This window comes from Palaemon carinicauda, chromosome 27 (assembly GCF_036898095.1).
Source record: "Palaemon carinicauda isolate YSFRI2023 chromosome 27, ASM3689809v2, whole genome shotgun sequence".
NCBI lineage: Eukaryota > Metazoa > Arthropoda > Malacostraca > Decapoda > Palaemonidae > Palaemon > Palaemon carinicauda.
The window spans coordinates 27,947,291-27,963,802 of record NC_090751.1 but is presented as its reverse complement, the minus strand read 5'-3'; the positions used below and the strand labels follow the sequence as shown (position 1 = coordinate 27,963,802).

Here is a 16,512-nt window from a genome sequence, read left to right as displayed (position 1 = left end):
AAGAGGAGAGGAATTCATAGTCAGTGGCAAATTTTAACGGCAACTTTTAATTTCTTGTGGCAAGAAGTAAGGAGCAGGTTGATAGCACGCAGGGGGTGTTGATAGCAGTTTGCTGTCAATAGCATTTGTTGTCACTTAGGTAATTGTGACAGCATCAGTAGATATGAATTAAATTTCTGATGCCAAGCAAATTTTGATAGCAAGTGGCATGCAGAGCAGATGGGATAGCGAGCAGCTGATGCCAAACAGCTATTTTTTATTGCAATCATCAGACACTAGACTCGTCAGCATGCACTTAATAAAAAAATTGGACGGTATGCTAAGCAGCACACTCCCATGATAAGTTACTGTTTCTTATGATGATCGTCACGTCAGTTTATATTTCTATTTTAACAAAGATAGTGGAACATCTGTCAATCACATTTGAGTGTTTGAAAGGAAACTATCTAAGGTAGTAGGTTGGCCAGGGCACCAGCCACCCGTTGAGATACTATTGCTAGAGAGTTATGGCGTCTTTTGGCTAGTCAGACAGTACTACATTGGATCCTTCTCTCTGGGTACGGTTCATTTTCCCTTTGCCTACACATACACCGAATAGTCTGGCCTATTCTTTACATATTCTCCGCTGCCCTCATACACCTGACAACGCTAAGATTACCAAACAATTCTTCTTCACCCAAGGGGTTACTGCACTATAAATATTCAGTGGCCACTTTCCTCTTTCTAAGGGTAGGAGAGATTCTTTAACTATGGTAAGCAGCTCTTCTATAGTCTTGGGTAGTGACATAGCCTCTGTACTATGGTCATCCACTGTCTTGGGTTAGAGTTCTCTTGTTTGGGGGTACACTAGGGCACACTATTCTATCTAATTTCTCTTCCTCTTATTTTGTTAAAGTTTATATAGTTTATATAAGAGATATCTTTTTTTTAATATTGTTACTCTTATTAGAATATATTATTTTTCATTTTTTTCCTTTCCCCACTGGGCTATTATCACTGCTGGAGCCCTTGGGCTTATTACTGGTAGCTTAGCAAGTAATAATAATAGATAATAATAAAACCCTAATAGGACACAGTCCCAATTCAAGATTGTTTATAGGTCAATTTAGCCTTATGCCAGCAAGGATTCTTTGCTTCTCAGGTCGTCTGTGAATGAGTGGATCCACTAACATTGCTTGTGTTTAAAGACTTCATTTAAAAGAATTATTAAAATGGGCCTAGATTTAAATTAGTTTTTTCCTAGTTTTACTTTGGTGCGAATGGCCTTCTCAGCCCCAGAAAATCGATGACGTTTATTATGAGTTCATTTGTTGATAACTTTTATTATTATTATTATTATTATTATTATTATTATTATTATTATTATTATTATTATTATTATTATTATTATTATTATTATTATTGATTAGAGTCATTTGATATCCTGTAATCTGTCTTATTTCTATATACCCATTACCAATCCATGATCTGAAACGCATCAATTTATAAGGTCATAACAACTCTGGTTAAATATAATTTTTACTCTTTATTATCACACCGTTTTCTATTTGACATAAATAAGATTACGATTTAAGCCTTCCATTGCTCATCCACTGGAATACCTCAACGTGGGCCAATGGCGTCGGTCTCTATGTATCGCTTTTAGAAAGTGGTACCCGTTCGCGTCGTATTTTGGTTTCTGGAAACACAGACCTCGACGCACCCAGAGATTCTCCGGCACGTTTAACCGCCGGAAGACTCGACTGTCCCTCCGGACGAAGATGTAATCGGGGATGGGATTGCAGAACATGTCGAAGAGGTAGTACCCGCGCGATTCCATGAAGGCCACGAACTCCGGATCTTCGAACTCCCACGGTTTTCCGTTGGCGGAGTCCGCGCGGTGAAACAAGGAGTCGTTTTTGGGCTTGCCGATGTGCTCGATGGCCCAGACGTCTACGGCAACTCTGTCGAAGGGGAAGGCCTTGAGGATGTCCATCTCCACGCCCTCGACGTCCAGGCTGAAGAAGTCCACCTTCGAGATGTTGAGAGCCATCAGGAAGGTAAGAGTCGGAAAGCACTGGACCTTCTGGAAGGTTTTGTAGCCTGGCCCACTCTCCTGGAACACTGGATCCTGGAATGCGGAGGAGAAAGACTATTATTTTCAACTGTAATTGGACAAAAAAGGTGAAAATAAATTAATTAGATGAGATTAAGTTATTGTTATTATGATTATTATTATGTGTAAAATTACAAGACTTGCTTTGCGTGTATTTGCCCATATGACCAACGTAAATGAATCTTTTCCAGTTGTTATTGAACGCTGGTAGATTTACAGGACAAAAGGTGCCCTCCTTCCAGAACATCACTTCAGAATACGGCTGACCTTTTCGATCCGAGCTGCCCCTCTATCCCTCCACACGGAGGTCTTTCCTTGCCTGACGAAGGAGCTGAGGACGACCTCTTTGGGATAAACCTCGGTGGAAATACAAGCAGGAGAAGACCAGGCTTTCCTGTTCTTCTTCCTCAAGATGTCGAAGCTCTTTCGATCAGCCTCGACTAGCAGACCAGACCAGCTTTTCCGCACTTCGAGCTGCAGCGTGTTGGACAGGTACTCGCCGTCCAGGGCGCCAGCCTCGACGAAGAATCCCGGAGGACCGTCGTAGAAGAGGTCCTCTAGGACGCTGTTGATGAACGCCCATGACGGGAAGACCTTCTTGTAATCCGTGTAGATGATGTCCTCCGGTTCGCCCTCCTTCAGGTTGTACGGTTGGCTACTTGGTGGGTACAGGTATGCTCTCCTAAGTTGTTTGATTAACTCCGGATCGTCTGCTGACACTGGGCCTTTCGCCATACTCATTATCTAGTGTCAGAAAGTTTGGGAGTGTGGATCAAGTTTAACTATGTATAAATACCGAAAAAAAATGCTTGTATAAAAATCTGAAATAATATTAAAAAAAAAAAAAAAAAAAAAAACTTATACTTAATGTACAAACATATGAAGGGATTATACATATTTCAAAATATTACCACTTCTCAAATGGCACAAAATAAAAGATAAAAGAAATATCTGAACAGATGAAATTAACGAAAGGATCTCTGGTTTGTCTGGATACAATGACAGAAAAGCATGTCATTAAAATTGATAATGAAAGATCATTCTCTATAAGTAATTAATTATTCGAAAAATAATATCGATGGCTATTATTAGTCTGTCAATCGTAGCCATTCATTTAATAGTGATTATACTTACACCAACAAAGCCCTCTCCACTACCTATTTTTCGACACCAGCTCAGCCTCATTATTTAATTTGACAGCAACCCAAAACTTCTGTACCATGATTTTCCACTGTCTTGGAGTAAAGTTCTCTTGCTTGAGGGTACACTCAGGTACACTATCTAATTTCTCTTCCTTTTTTGTTTTTTAAGTTTCTATATGAAAGATCTATTTGAATGTTGTTACTGTTCTTGGAATATTTTATTTAAATTTTTCATTAGTTTGTTTATTTCCTTTCCTAACTGAGCTATTTTTCCCTGTTGGAACCCTTACCTTGTGGCATCCTGTTTTTCTAACTGGGGTTGTGGCTTGGCTGGTGATAATAATGATAATAATAATACCTACATCCACTTACTGTAGTTGTTCACGATACTTTTTTATTTTTAGATTCCAGCCCAGAGAGAAATTTAGATCAAGAATGAGTACCAGTTGAATAAATAGACAGATTTGAACCCCAGACCAGAAATAACAAACAATGTGTAAACATGATACAGAATGGTGTAAACAAGGGTAGATAGATCTCTTTCGTCGTCACCTCCCGACACATCCGGTTTTCTCTCTCTCTCTCTCTCTCTCTCTCTCTCTCTCTCTCTCTCTCTCTCTCTCTCTCTCTCTCTCTCTCTCTCTCTCTCTCTCTCTCGTCTCGTGTCAAAAGTCTTTCTACCACAAGAACATGTAAAGAGTAAAAAAAAAAAAAACTCAGAGATAGATATAAATTAAGACTGGCTCACGCAAAGAGGAAGGTCTATTTTTTGGTACCTTTTAACATCAGTAAAAATAAAAAAAGGCTGTATGTAGTGACTACTGTAGAAGATTGCCTGAAGGCTTTTGCTGCCCTAAGGCAAACTTGAAAGAATAGCAGTAATGAAAAGATTAATAGGGACAATATTTTTTTAACATTAGCATTAACGAGCACGATTACTTATGCCTATTCTAACCAAGAGCCCGTTCTTGAATAAGGTCAGCTTATTAACAAGAACAAAATAATGGAAGGAAACCACTTTTATACAGGTAGTTCCTTCCGCTACAAAAAGAGGATTTTTTTTTCTTAAGGTACAGTTGAATACAAGAATTCTTGGCACACCTCGCTCTGAGGAAGCGCACCCTGTCACACCCTGATTGAGCAGAGAGTTCCTGTATGTAGCGCCGCTGACCACCAATCCCATCTGCCACTACACTCATCTGTTAGGTTACTCGCAGCGCAATAAGGGTGTGACAGGGTGCGCTTCCTCTGAATGATTGATTGATTTGGAGTTTCCTTGCATCCTAACTTCGAAGGTCATTGACGCCGATATCGTTTGTTATAAATAAAGAATAAAAGGAAAGTCAATTTAAAAAACATAAAAGCTAAGATGCCCGTACAAAAGTTGAATAACTTTCAGATGACCTGCTTCTGAAAGCATAGTACAACATATCCTGCCCCAGAATCTTGGCAAGGATGAACCTGTCATCCTCACTTCGAGCCTCAAACAGAGCACTTCCTCAGAGCGGGGCGTGCCAGGAATTCCTGTATCCAACTGTACATGCAATAGTAACGTCGATTACAGGAAAGGCAGATAAATGACGATTATTTATTAGGATTAATTAAAAACAATAACGCAAACATTGAAAGGGAATACACTCTGCCTTACCTCATCCAAAGACTTGAGGTTATTGTCGTCTTCGATCAAGTGGTTGGGTAAGTCCCAAGATGCCTCGGGGCCAGCCACATCAGCGCCTCTTTTCCACTTGCTGAGGACGCCACTCTGCGGTCAACGATTAAACAAATTTATAATGTTGGTATTAGTAAATATAAAGTAATAATACAGTGACATAACATTTGACAAGCGATGGAGTGTCGTTTATTAAGATTATTATTGAAATTATTGATATTATTATTATTGTTCAATTTATTATAATTATTATTTTATTGAAACATGAATTAAACAGTTGATATATATTGTTTTTTTCTGTTACTTTATTTATATATGCAAAGGTTATGTAAGATAGACAATAGTTTTGATTATCTTTCCGATTAATTAATTTTGACTATATAAACCACTTATCTTACAAGTTATTTTTTTCGTTAATAAACTCATGATAATTGTTATCAAAATACCGTAAAAGCAAAGCTTTTAAAAATGAATCATCATTCCTTTTCAAGACCATAGAAGCTAAATACGACTCGTAAGTACTTACACTAAAGAAAATTCCCAAGAGAATCAAGATGTAAGTTTTAGTGTTGAATCTTCTGTTGAATCTCATAGCGTCGTTCCTTAAACGTCCTCAGAGCCTGAGTTTTGAACTTTGACTGGAAATGCTGGTTAAAATTTATTAAAATAAAATAGATCTTTGGAATGTTGAACTTGAGTTCTTCATTACAGAAATAGATAAGGAAATGGAACGATTTATAAGTGGTTGTTTTGGATTAAGTTGAATCTTCTGTTGAATCTCATAGCGTCGTTCCTTAAACGTCCTCAGAGCCTGAGTTTTTAACTTTGACTGGAAATGCTGGTTAAACTTTTTTAAACTAAAATAGATCTTTGGAATGTTGAACTTGAGTTCTTCATTACAGAAATAGATAAGGAAATGGAACGATTTATATGTGGTTGTTTTGGATTAAATTAATGGCACTTACGATAGACGAATAATCGACAATTTCGTTGTAAAATCATCGTTTGAACTGAATTGCGATATCGATTTAAGTTTGAAAATTCATTTCATATGAAAGCATAATTTTGTTGACAGAATCTGTAACTATTTTTCTTATGGACACTTTAATGGGCTGACAAAATTTGCTATTATATACACATAAAAAAATAAGGAAATACGTAAAAGAAAATTTATATATATTAAAGACTTACGGAGATATTGCCACAGATTATAATGTTATATTTTATTGTTCAACATTATTATACTATTTGTGTGCATGATTATAGATTAATCAATTTTGCTTTGAATGTGGTATTGCTATCACATAGTTTAAAAATCTATTAAAAAGAAAAATCACGGAATAGAAAAAAAATACTTCTTATTAAGACATTATGTAAATATTTTTAAATTGAAGCATATTTTTGTACTGTAAAGTCAGTTACTCATATCAGTAAAAGTCACACGGATTTCATGTGAAAATTTTTCGATCGCTTTTTAATACTGATGTTCTCAGACATGTATTTATATCTGATCTTTCATTCTGCTTTTACGAAATGTCACGAAACTCTTCGAATTATTATGAAACGTTCACGAAACTATCCGTAGCCTAAAGAAGTCGATGCTTCACAGAAGTCACTGAGTAACTGACGGGCGAACGAGGAAATTGGATGACGGAAAAGAAACTATTGAGGAAAGTCTTTATGAAAACTATAGGTATTTTTTCTTTACTTTCCTTCTCTTTATATATATAGTTATTGTTACACACATACATTATATATATATATATATATATATATATATATATATATATATATATATATATATATATATATATATATATATATATACATGTGTGTGTGCTTGTGTGAATGTATATATTTATATGTATCTAAATATGTATATATCTTTTAGTTAAACATATATGTATATATATTTATATATACAGTATATACACATGTATATATATATATATATATATATATATATATATATATATATATATATATATATATATATATATATATATAGTGTTAGTGACATAATTGTATCTCACGTGGTAAACTGTAGGCATTATTTAATGGCCTTAGCAGTGTTCCGCCAGCTCCTAGCTGCTCCTGCTTTATATCTTTCTGCTTTACCTCCGAACCTCCTGCCTTACATAAGGTAAGATAAATCTACGATTAACCTCTGTTCCTTCTTCCTCTGTTCCTTCGTCCTTTCTTCCATGTTGCTGTTCGATTTACTTTAGGTTTTCCCCCAGTTAAATCGGTTATTATTCATTACTGTTAAGTTTCATTCATTTTTTTATTAGCTTTAATCCTTTTTTTATCCTGACTAAAGACTAGCGCAGATATATATATATATATATATATATATATATATATATATATATATATATATATATATATATATACATATATATATATATATATATATATATATATATATATATGTATATATATATATATATATATATATATATATATATATATATATATATATATTTACACACACACCCACATATATATAAATATGTATGTATGTGTATATATATATATATATATATATATATATATATATATATATATATATATATATATACATGTATGTTTAACTAAAAGATAAATATATATTTAGATACATATAGATATATATATTCAAACACACATATTTATGTGTGCATATATATATATATATACGTATGTATATAATTACATATATGTTCAACTTTAAGATATATAAATATTCATATTTTTGAGTGATATCTGCTATATTATTTCATCCTTTTTTATATTTAGTTCATTACTCATAACTTTGTCATTCCTCTGTGAGTACGGCTAAAATATTTCAAACATATCCAAGTTTCCCCTTGGATAGTTTTCTTTCGTTTTCGATTGATTCATCAACAACCATTTTGGTCTCTCCAAATTTCCCTTGTTTTCCTGTTCCACAAAACAGTTGTCATTTTAGTATCTTTTTTCCTATAAATCTTGGACATTTGTCTGGTCTGGTTCAGGAATTTTTTCTTTTTAACCTATTAAATTTTTTATTCGTGTTTCTGAACTACTGACAGTTTCCTTTTGACTGTTTTAAATACAGTTGCGTAGACTGTTCCTGGAATAGAGCTCGGGACTGATTTTACTGTAAGAGAGAGAGAGAGAGAGAGAGAGAGAGAGAGAGAGAGAGAGAGAGAGAGAGAGAGAATTAAGTTTTATGATGAATGACAAAAAGCTTGTATCACATTAAATCGTAGAGAGAGAGAGAGAGAGAGAGAGAGAGAGAGAGAGAGAGAGAGAGAGAGAGAGGAGAGAGAGGAGAGAGAGAGAGAGAGTCAAGTTTTATGATGAATGACAGCTTGTATCACATCAAATAGTATGATTAGAGAGAGAGAGAGAGAGAGAGAGAGAGAGAGAGAGAGAGAGAGAGAGAGAGAGAGAGAGAGAGAGAGAATATTAAGTGTTATGAAGAATGACAAAAAGCTTGTATCACATTAAGTCGTAAAGAGAGAGAGAGAGAGAGAGAGAGAGAGAGAGAGAGAGAGAGAGAGAGAGAGAGAGAGAGAGAGAGAGTCAAGTTTTATGATGAATGACAGCTTGTATCACATCAAATAGTATGATTAGAGAGAGAGAGAGAGAGAGAGAGAGAGAGAGAGAGAGAGAGAGAGAGAGAGAGAGAGAGAGAGAGAGAGAGAGAGAATATTAAGTGTTATGAAGAATGACAAAAAGCTTGTATCACATTAAATCGTAGAGAGAGAGAGAGAGAGAGAGAGAGAGAGAGAGAGAGAGAGAGAGAGAGAGAGAGAGAGAGAGAGTCAAGTTTTATGATGAATGACAGCTTGTATCACATCAAATAGTATGATTAGAGAGAGAGAGAGAGAGAGAGAGAGAGAGAGAGAGAGAGAGAGAGAGAGAGAGAGAATTAAGTGTTATGATGAATGACAAAAAGCTTGTATCACATTAAATCGTATGGAGAGAGAGAGAGAGAGAGAGAGAGAGAGAGAGAGAGAGAGAGAGAGAGAGAGAGAGTCAAGTTTTATGATGAATGACACAGCTTGTATCACATTAAATAGTATGATTCGAGAGAGAGAGAGAGAGAGAGAGAGAGAGAGAGAGAGAGAGAGAGAGAGAGAGAGAGAGAGAGAGAGAGAGAGAGAGAGAGAGAGAGAGAGAATGCATTCTCTTCGCTTAATGAATGAAGAGACAAGGGAATATTTCAAGAATTCCAAAAAATCAATCCGGCTTCAAGGTCACGAGTCCAATCCTCATGAACACTCTCTCAAAGCACCATCACCTCTTTCCCAGAACTCGGGGGCTACCCCTCTGTTCTCCCTATCCCAAGGAAGTCCCTTTAGCATTAGTCAGAAAGCAATTCTTGCCTTATCTCTTGCTGCGTGTTCGGCCATGTACACAAGAGATAATATTCTTCATTCAGAAATGTCAATATATTTTCGTCACTTGAATATGCCGTGGTCTCGCTGTCATGACTATTTTTACCTTGTATTGAAGAGTAGTAATGCACAGAAAACGGAAATCCTGTGGGATAAACAAATAGTCCGTGAGCCAGCACCCTGATTTTGACCAATCGGTACCATCTGGGGGCACCAAACATTTTTTATATTTTCTGATAGCTATATGTATCTGCAACACAATGTAGCATGATGGACATGTGTGACTCACAGCTTAAGGTCAATAGAGCCGTTGATTTGTGGGTGGGATCTAAACATAAAAACGTCATATTTCCGACCGCAATTACAGAAAACTTTATTCTTGTGCAACAAAATACTCATGGGAATTTATTCAGATCCACAAACCTGAAAGCTTTATGTTTAAATTGCATCTTATAAGTTGTTACATATGCATTGGAACCTTTTTAGATTGTCCATTATTATATCTGATAACAAAAATGACAACAATAAACCATTAAATGAAAATGAAAATAAAGTGGAAACATCATACATAATCAACATTAATTAAATTTTCCAGATACCTGTATACGCCTATACAACAATGCTACCATTTATGCAAAATCAGTCCATACCCAGCAGTGTATGGCAAATTGTATTATACATAAAAGGAAACCTTAAATATTTATTGGGTTTCAATGTCGATGTCACTATCTGATCCACCTTCTTGCATATCACCAACATCGTCATCCTTCATGTTTTCGCAATCCTGCAGGATACAGGCCTAAATACAGGGCAGTCCATTCACAATACACTGGCAGGATGGCAGCTTGGATGACTTCTTACATTTGCAGGAGAGGAACTCCAGGATTACATTCGGAGCTGCTGCTCCTGTCATCCAATTTATCTGCAGTTCTCCAACGTCACCCAACGACCAGCCTTTGCACTCCAGTGGGCTTGGCACCTTTGGATTGTCTGTCTCATATGTCTGACGTCTCCAACGTGGTATTCTTCAAGCCAGGGATAGAATCCTGTCCAAGCCAGTCTCAATAGTGCCTCATATACGAGTTTGCAGAAACGGACACCTCGATTGTAGTGCCGTCCTTCAAGCAGAGAGGTGATCGAACCTTCAGCTATTATACCTGATTCCATAGCGAGATCTCTCAAGCCAGCAGATGCGAACCTCTTCCCAATGATCGACAGAAGATTACATAAGGTATGGAATGCCACCATGTGGATCACAACCTTTTTGAACAGTTCACTGTTGTTCCATTTGATTTCCATTGCTTTTGCATATAGAGCTTGTTCGTAAACACCAAGTGTAGTTCCGCCTTTATCTTCATGATCTGAAGCATCACTTGGTGAACAGTTGACAGTTGTGTGGCTGGGGCGTTGATCGTCCGGAGATAGCCTACAGTGTCTCTTTGGATACTTTTGTTGTCACTTGTCTTCACATTGAAACCTGTCCAAGAACTTACAGACTGATCATTAGTGTCTAAGAGACGAGTAAGAGACGATATTAAGTTTCTTTGCATCGCGAAATCCTGCACGTTTTGAAGATCCAGGTCCTGTGGTTTCATGACTGATGGACCTACTCTACTGCCAGCATTGTACTCTGGAATATCTAGTGGAATTGGAATTACACTTCGCTTTTTCTTGGTCAAAAGCTGAGGCGCAGTTTCTGAGGGTTTTGCTGTATGAACCTGTGGCTATATGATAATCCCATTCACTCTATATGAGGTGCCCCCACCACTCAAAGTTTCTTCAAGCCTATCAATGTTGTCGAAAACAAGTGAAGTAGGAATATGAGGATGAAAAGATGATGGGAGGACTATGCCTTTGTCTGCTTCTTAACTTTGCTTCTGAAGACAGAGTGCAGTATCTGTCTCTTCCAGTTTCGAATAGGAAATTCCATGACCAAGGCGATTGAGCATCTTGATAAGTTCAACATTTCCTGTGAGTGATTTTACACCCCAAGGAAGCAATATGTGTTTGGCAGGAACGACATTCCCTCTGTTGACAGCATAAATACAATCCTGGCCTATTGAATAGACAACACGTTCCATTTTCATAGTTAATTCTTTTGTCTCACCATGAACCAGAATCTTTAGGAACATCTCTAGAGATTTTGGTAGTTCGGTATAATCAGAATTCAGTTCAGCAGGATATGGAGGCCAAGGCTTTGCTTTGATCTTCTTAATCTGCCCTCTCAAGTGGTTTGCAGAAAAGTTGATAATGTTGTCAATATTTTCGGAGTATTTTATTTCAAGCATTTGTTCTTCAGCATTCATCATGGCTACCACTACTTGGTCTAAGGGAAGACTATCTGGATATACCAGAAGTTTTCCTTTGTCATCATGGACGAAATGAAGTGACTCCTTGAATTCACATTCTAGTTTCTGACGAAGGTGTTTCTTAGTGTAAGGTTTTACATCATTGATGCCACATGTCCGTATGTAGTGGACTAGCTTTACAGTAAGCTCTGTCATTCTTAGGACTGTTGGTTTTGGAAATAATGTGTCTCTCACATACTGGAATAGTAGATCGTAAGACTGCTGTTCTGCTGCTTGATAAGCTTCATCATCTTTGTCAGAAGCCACTGGTGTTTTCTCTTTCTCTCCCCGGGTGTACTTACCATAACATGATTTATGGTAATGGGGCTCGACAGCAACCAAATCTCTGGCTGTGATTGCCAGTATTCTATGGTCCAGTTTGTTCTGAGCCACTCTCCGAATTGTTTAATCTGACCTGAGTTCCCTGGATTGGAATAGTGCCTCTCTGGTATTTGAACCAGGCATATATTTGCTTTCTTTCTCACACAAGATGTACATATGGCCTTGGACACGAGATGTTGTTACTGGACAACGGAAGGATCTCCTTTCGTTTGAACATTGTGGCTCAGAATCAGGTTCTTTGTTCAACGACTGAAGTGTTTTCTTGTGTGGGAACTTAGACCTACAGTCTCTATGGTAGAATAGCTTTTCACCATACTCATGTTTCTCGAGAGTTAAGATAGGATAAAAATTCCTTATTCTCGGTGCGTCAATTAACGTACAAATAGACTGGTCATCTCTGGCCTTTGTCAAATATGTTTCCAAAGTTTGTTTGGAACAAATAATGCAAGTCCTCTCTATTGATTATAGCACTTTCTGTCTTTTTTCTGGTGATTCCATTGAGCATCTTCTTACAGTCACACTATCATCTGAAGAAATATAAATAGATGTAGAAGAACGTTCTGTGAAGTAGTATTGTCGTTTCGAAGAAACAAATGTTCTTCATAGACTACATATGAACTCTACATATTAATATGTAATTAATAAATTATCAATTGAACCTATTTCATCCATTCATGTAAGAATATCAAACACAAATGACAAATTTTCTAATGAAATTATCCTTTTTATTCAGCACCCACAAGCAGTTGTGTGTTGGAACATTTAGTGATAAAATCGTATTTTTTTTCGTTTTTTTACATAAAACTTATAACTGTCATAAAAATCTTAAGCTGTGAGATTGAAAAGTTCATCAAGCATTTTTGTTAATGGTATGGGTTGGCAATCAATAAAAAATAAGTTTCGTTTGGTGCCCCCAGATGGTACCAACTTCTCATCTGGCTCATGGACTAAAAGAAAATGGGAATTCTCCCGTCTTTGTTTTCCTCGAATTCATTACTATTCATTTATGTAAGAATTGTCTTTTTAATTTATTTGAGGCCAATCCCTCCCTATGTCTCTAACAATGTTTTATTTATTTACTTATTTATCTATTTATTGATTTTTGTTTCCTTCGAGTTTTGATCAAGTATTAAGTCGCCCATCCCAGTGGCCTCTTTAGAAAAACGTTTGGTAAAATAAGAGTAAGAAATTCATAAGGATTAGAAATCTCCTTAATTCAATCCTCTTATTAACTACAAATCTATTATGTATCCGTGAAATACAATTCTAAAGAAGGGAAATAAGCCTGGCAATTAAATAGTTATTTTTTATTATTTCACCTTTTAATTTATCTAATGATGCAATTTTGTTTTAAATAAAAAGGCAAATACAAACAGATAGTAGATAAATAATTAACAATAGTTAATGATGTTAGTCAACATTGTATATATATATATATATATATATATATATATATATATACATATATATATATATATATATATATATATATATATATATATATATATATGTATATATATATATATATATATATATATATATATATATATATATATATATATGTATATATATAAATATTTATATATACTGTATATATTTATGTATATACATATATATATATATATATTTATATATATTCATATATTTATATATATATATATATTCATATATATATATATATATATATATATATATATATATATATATATATATATATATATATATATATATATACCGAATAAAGTACTTGGAATAATGATGATGAAATATTGACGATAAATAAGTTGGTTAACAATGGAATATTAAAAGGCAGTTAACTGTAGATGACATTGATGATGATTAGTAATTGGTAAACGATAATAAATAGATAAATATATGCATAGTGAAGTCAACAATGATGACTAGATAATGATGTACATAGAACGCCAGAGGTATGAACATAGATAATTATTAGAAATTTAATTATTGCCTTGACCAAGTCCTACACAAAATCCACTCGGTTTTTTATCGGTGTCTTAAGAATTACCTTGAAGACTTTTATTAAGAAATTAATATTCCGTTTCATATCAATAAGTTTTCTAAAGAGTTTAGTGAGTGTCCCATTAATTTATGCAATTGCAGCTCAATTTGCAATGAGTTTTTTTTTCATATTCTAATTGGATTGTTAACAAGAAATTCCCAAAGTTATTTATTATTTTTCCTAGGAGATTCACGTCTTTATAGAAAATTCTCTTACTTTAAATACTCTCAAGATTCTATTCATTTAAGACTTGGATAAGTGTCCAGTTAAGAAATGCCTAAAATCTCTGCTTAAATTTTTTTTTTTTTTTTTTTTTTTTTTAAAGAAATTCGGTTTAGATTTAGTTACAGTTCTGATAAGAAATCTGATATTTTTTTGTCTTGAAATGAGTATATTTTCTAACGAATCCTCTTAAAATTTTATGAAACGTCTTGATAACAAAATTCACTGAAAATTTAAAAATGTCTCGAGAAATTAATATTAATAAAAGTAAATGTGTTTCAAGATCTTGTTTTGACCATTGCGACAATCTTCTTCCTCTACTAGAAAGTATTATATAATTACTATCAAATAATAATTTTTGAATTATTTCCTTAAACCATGAAAAAATTGTTTTACTCCCATTGCTAACGTTTATCTTCATTATTAAGAACATTCTTTTAATATAACAAGAAAGTTGTTATTAAAGTCATGAAAAAAACGTATTCAATTTTAATTTCAATCATTCAATAATATATTAGAACCCGATTTCTAATGTCATCATATTATTCAATCAATGTGGACCGAAATAATTTTTCTATTTAACTAACAATGATTTTTTTTTTTTTTTATAAATTAACTGGACACTTACTTCAAATGTATTTACAACCATTCTTCCATTGTAACCTGAAACAAGTAAATGTAATCTGAATCCTCCCTTCAATGTGATTAAAACATTTAAAATGTAATCTAAATCCTTCCTCAAATGAAATCTAAATCCTTCCTCTAATACAATCTAAATCCTTCCTCCAATGTCATCTCAATCTTTTTTTCCAATATAATCATAACACTTCTAATATAATCTAAATCTGTTCTTCGGTGTAATCTAAATCCTTCCTCCAATATAATCTGAATCCTCCCTTCAATGTAATCAAAACATTTGAAGTGTAATCTAAATCCTTCCTCCAATCTAATCTAAATCCTTCCTTAAATGTAATCAAAACATTTGAAATGTAATCCAAATCCTTCCTCTGATATAATCCAAATCCTTCCTCTGATATAATCTCAATCCTTCCTCTACTATAATCATAACACTTCTAATGTAATCTAAATCCTTCCTCCAATGTAATCTAAATCCTTCCTCTGATATAATCTAAATCCTTCCTCTGATATAATCTAAATCCTTCCTCTGATATAATCTAAATCCTTCCTCCAATGTAATCTCAATCCTTACTCTGATATAATCTAAATCCTTCCTCTGATATAATCTAAATCCTTCCTCCAATGTAATCTCAATCCTTACTCTGATATAATCTAAATCCTTCCTCTGATATAATCTAAATCCTTCCTCCAATGTAATCTCAATCCTTCCTTCATTGTAATCAAATGGTCTTTAAATTGAATCAAAAACACCGAAACTGAGAAATGAAATCGTCCTCCTGAAGGCACTGAAGAATGGAGGCTACCTCCCCCAGGTATTCGACCACGGGACCCGAGGAGAGAGATCGTTCTCCTCCCCCTCCTCCGAGATACTTGGTTATGTTGAAGTAGGCGAAGTAGAAGAAGAAGGCGCCGAAGGCGGCTAGGGCCAGCAGGGAGATCTCCGTCCCGGCGGGCTTTTTGCGACGGACTCTCCGGGCCCTTTCGTCTTCGGGAGAGAATGGAAGGGCTTTAGATGGTGGGGGGCAGGGGGGGGGGGAAGGTTCCCTGCAGGAAATCTAAGTTTCTCTTTGTATTACTGGAAATCACTCATCGATTGGAACTAAGGGTGAAATGAGGAAGTGGTTGCTCAAACTCACAATTGGGTTTAAAATCATGTATGTGGAAATCAGGTTATGTTGTGGTATTACTGTGATGACACAAAGTTACGTTTTCAGCAACACTGTCGGTGTATAATTCAAATGCGATTTCAAGATTAATAGACGTTACTCAGTATATAATTCAAATGCGAGTTCAAGATTGATTAACGTATCTCAAAGTATATAATTCAAATGTGAGTTCAAGATTGATTGACGTATTTCAAAGTATTTAATTCTAATGTGAGTTCAAGATTGATTGACGTATCTCAAAGTATATAATTCATATGTGAGTTCAAGATTGATTGACGTATCTCAAAGTATATAATTCAAATGTGAGTTCAAGATTGATTGACGTATCTCAAAGTATATAATTCAAATGCGAGTTCAAGATTGATTGACGTATCTCAAAGTATATAATTCAAATGGGAGTTCAAGATTGATTGACGTATCTCAAAGTATATAATTCAAATGCGAGTTCAAGACTAATTGACCTTACTCAGTATATAATTCAAATGGGAGTTCAAGATTGATT

General features: G+C 34.8%; 1 protein-coding gene across 1 annotated transcript; it reads right to left on the bottom strand.

The window, feature by feature from the left end:
• Positions 1-1,585: 1,585 nt before the first annotated feature.
• Positions 1,586-5,718, bottom strand: LOC137620855 (uncharacterized). Its single transcript, XM_068351302.1, has 4 exons — positions 5,433-5,718; positions 4,886-4,999; positions 2,363-2,839; positions 1,586-2,110 (listed from the first exon to the last, which is right to left on the bottom strand). The coding sequence occupies exons 1-4, from the start codon at positions 5,496-5,498 to the stop codon at positions 1,586-1,588; spliced, it is 1,182 nt and encodes a 393-aa protein (XP_068207403.1). The 5' UTR covers positions 5,499-5,718.
• Between the last annotated feature and the right edge of the window lie 10,794 nt (positions 5,719-16,512).